Source organism: Nuphar pumila, chromosome 6 (genome assembly GCF_984573655.1).
Source record: "Nuphar pumila chromosome 6, dmNupPumi1.hap1.1, whole genome shotgun sequence".
Lineage (NCBI taxonomy): Eukaryota > Viridiplantae > Streptophyta > Magnoliopsida > Nymphaeales > Nymphaeaceae > Nuphar > Nuphar pumila.
In genome coordinates, this window is record NC_143254.1 from 19,075,072 (window position 1) to 19,078,318 (window position 3,247).

The window sequence follows — 3,247 nt, forward strand, 5'->3', positions numbered from 1 at the left end:
AAACATATATAACCTTCTGCAAATCTCATTTAATCCAAACCTTTGCTTCCAATTTCTCATCTTCTTCATCCTCTCTTGAAAAAGATTCAGTAAATCTTTCTCTTACTGGTATCTTGCCTATAATTCCCTTCAAACTTCTTTACTTTAGCCCATATTGAAGTTTCTATGCTGAACCTTTTCTGAGTTGTCTGCAACATCTTTGGATGGCATTAGAGACGTGTTCTGATAATCCGGGCTGGACCATCAGCCCCCGGATCTCCTTCTCAGGCGATCTCTCGCAGACTGACCGCTTCGGCGAACACCGGGAAGACTCCTCCCTCTTAGAATCTCCTTCCAGTGACTTCCATTTTTGCATCCCCAAGCAGAATTACTCATCCTCAGCTGATCAGCTCTTCTCCAACGGGAAGATCCTCCTTCTTTCACCCTTCTGCACACCTCCCCGGCCATTCCTGCCGCCGAGTTCGAGACCGGAGAGCCCGAAAGAAGTCCCCGGCAGCATGAATAAGCCAGTTCCGGCGCCGATGGCATCGAAATCCTTCTGGGGGTTCGGCAGAAGCAGCAGCTTGAATTGCAACAGAATCACCAAGTCTGGTTTCCTCTCTTCTCTGAGCAGGTTGACAAGGAGCAATTCGGTTGGAACGAATGCGAAGGAGGCACCACCAACAGCAACTTCGGCGAAGCCGGGAAAGAAACCATGGACGTCGAAGAAGAAGGAATACAACAATGGTGTTAAGATCAATCCAGTTTTGAACGTGCCACCACCTTACATTTCCAGAGGGAGGAGCAGTTTGTTCCGTTTTGGGTATTTCCTCTGCCGAAAAGAGAAGAATAGAAAGGCTTTCTGATAACGCTGAATCTATTTTCTTTTTCTTTTTGTGGGCATTTCTGGTTGTTGCGATTCTGTAGAGTTTAAAGGATAAGTTGTAAATGCATTCTAGTCAGCCTCACGTAGTGCAAACAGGCTTGCCTGTCTATGTTACCAACATTTTTACCTTAATGCTCCATGGAATCAAAACAAGTGATTGTTTCCCGCTTCAACATTATGTTAGACATGTTTTTGCCCTTATGGCATTTGTTTCATGCCCTTTCCTATCAAAGAGACTCTCTTTCATGAGAAACAGAGTCTCTTTCCTAGAAAGAGTGAAACAAACTCGTCTATGAAAAATATATGGTTGGACCCATATCATAATGTAACAATGAATCTATAATGTCATTAAAAGACTATACTTTGGTTGTGAATTTTGTTTTGATTATACAATTAAAGTGATTTTTATTGTGTTAAAATACTAACATTATCTTCTTTAATCATTCTTTTAATTAAAAAATATAAAATGATCATTTTGGTGAATAGAATTGTATAGAATTGGACTAGAAATTATGATTCTCAAAAAAAGTATTTGCCATGAAAATTTATAGCTTACACACAAAGAAAATATCTTGTTGCGGATGAGCGAGATATGGAGGAATTGTCCATATGTAAGATCATAATTATCAATACGAGTCTTTTCCGCATAAAAAGATAATCTTTTGTTAGATTAGAAGCAAAAGTGATGTATATTATTTAAGAATCAAAGTAGATTTGCTTTAAAAAAAAGATATCAATGAACTTCTATGAAATGGTTTCAAGGGATTAAGCCAATTGTCCCAATCGTGGGATATCATTGAGAAATAGGAATCAGTGTTATTAAAGAATTTTCTACAATTATTCCTAGTATGGAGTGAGTCAATCATCCACTTTGGTATCTTATTGAACAAAAAATACTGATATTGTTTCTCCATTGATCAAGAATTTCGATATTTGGAAAGTATCATGATCATCCAATAAGAAAGGTTCCAATTTATTCAAATGAATGATTTAGATACCTATTGATTATAACAACTGATTGCAGAGTTGATCATTCAGACCTTTCAATTCTGAGAAATAAATACAATATGTGGCATACTAGAATACTAACATTATCTTCTTTAATCATTCTTTTAATTAAAAAATATAAAATCATCATTTTGGTAATTAGAATTGCATATAACTGGATTAGAAATTGTGATTCTTAAAAAAAAGTTATTTGTTCGGAATTTATAGCTCACAATTTGCAAAATGAAATACAATATGTGACATGTTGGAATACTAACATTATCTTTTTTAATCATTCTTTTAATTGAAATATATAAAATCATCATTTTGGTGATTAGAATTGTATATAATTGGATTATAGATTATGATTCTTAAGAAATTTTATTTGCCATGACAATTTGTAGCTCACTGTCTCAAAAATAAATACAATATGTGGCATGTTAGAATACTAACATTATCTTCTTTAATCATTCTTTTAATTGAAAATATCAAATCATCATTTTGGTGATTAGAATTAAATATAGTTGGACTATAAATTTTGATTCTTAAAAAATTTTATTTGCCATGAAAATTTATAGCTCACTATTTAAAAAATAAATACAATATGTGTGATATGTGAAAATTTTTATTTGCCATGGAAATTCTTGTTAATGTGTACAATTATAACTAGTTTACTAAAATAAATTAATTTTGGTGTTATATTTAGTGATTATGTGTGATATGTAACTGATTTCATGCAAATTCTCGTTAATATATGCAGTTTTAATTAGTCTACTAAAATGAATCAATTTTAGTGTTATATTCAATTATTGATGTTTGATATATGACTGATTTCATGTAAATTCTATTGTCATTACAGGATCCACAGACATAAATAGCACATAAGTGGTTCTTAATGCTTGTCATTTTAGTTCTATTGGTTTCAAGCACATAAGTGGTTCTTAACGCTATCGGAGGATGCTATGGACTGACTAAATCAAATGCACTTTCTGTGATTCATGGATGTTGCACTATGTACTATTGGTCATAGTCTCATAGATTCTATGATGTAATTTTGAAATCTGGCAACGAACATGTTTTAGTTCTTTAGTTTTGAGTTCACCATCACCTTGGAAGACGTGGCACGCATCACAGGTTAAAGTGCTACAGGAAGCTAATAAATGCACTTTGGTTTAGAAATTTCAATATACGAATGTGAAGTTTTATTGGGAGCAACCAAGAATGCATTCGAAGGTGATAGACTAAAGTTGTTATGGTTGAGAAGAACATATTACAATAACAAAGCAAAGAGACTGAAGGAGAAGACACCCTCTGTGGGAGGGAAGGTTGATCATAGGATAGAGAGGGAGTTGAGGGCATTCCTTCTCTATTTTTTTAGTACATGTGCATTCATCA

The 3,247-nt window shown here is 34.0% G+C and overlaps 1 protein-coding gene across 1 annotated transcript; it reads left to right on the forward strand.

The window, feature by feature from the left end:
• Positions 1-203: 203 nt before the first annotated feature.
• On the forward strand, positions 204-845 carry LOC149834199 (uncharacterized). Its single transcript, XM_090009304.1, has one exon. It carries the CDS (start codon positions 204-206, stop codon positions 843-845), a length of 642 nt encoding a protein of 213 aa, XP_089865430.1.
• Positions 846-3,247: the final 2,402 nt, after the last annotated feature.

Bases quoted from the DNA above. Each gene is read 5' to 3' on its own strand.
- LOC149834199 (XM_090009304.1), top strand. From the start codon at position 204: ATGGCATTAGAGACGTGTTCTGATAATCCGGGCTGGACCATCAGCCCC.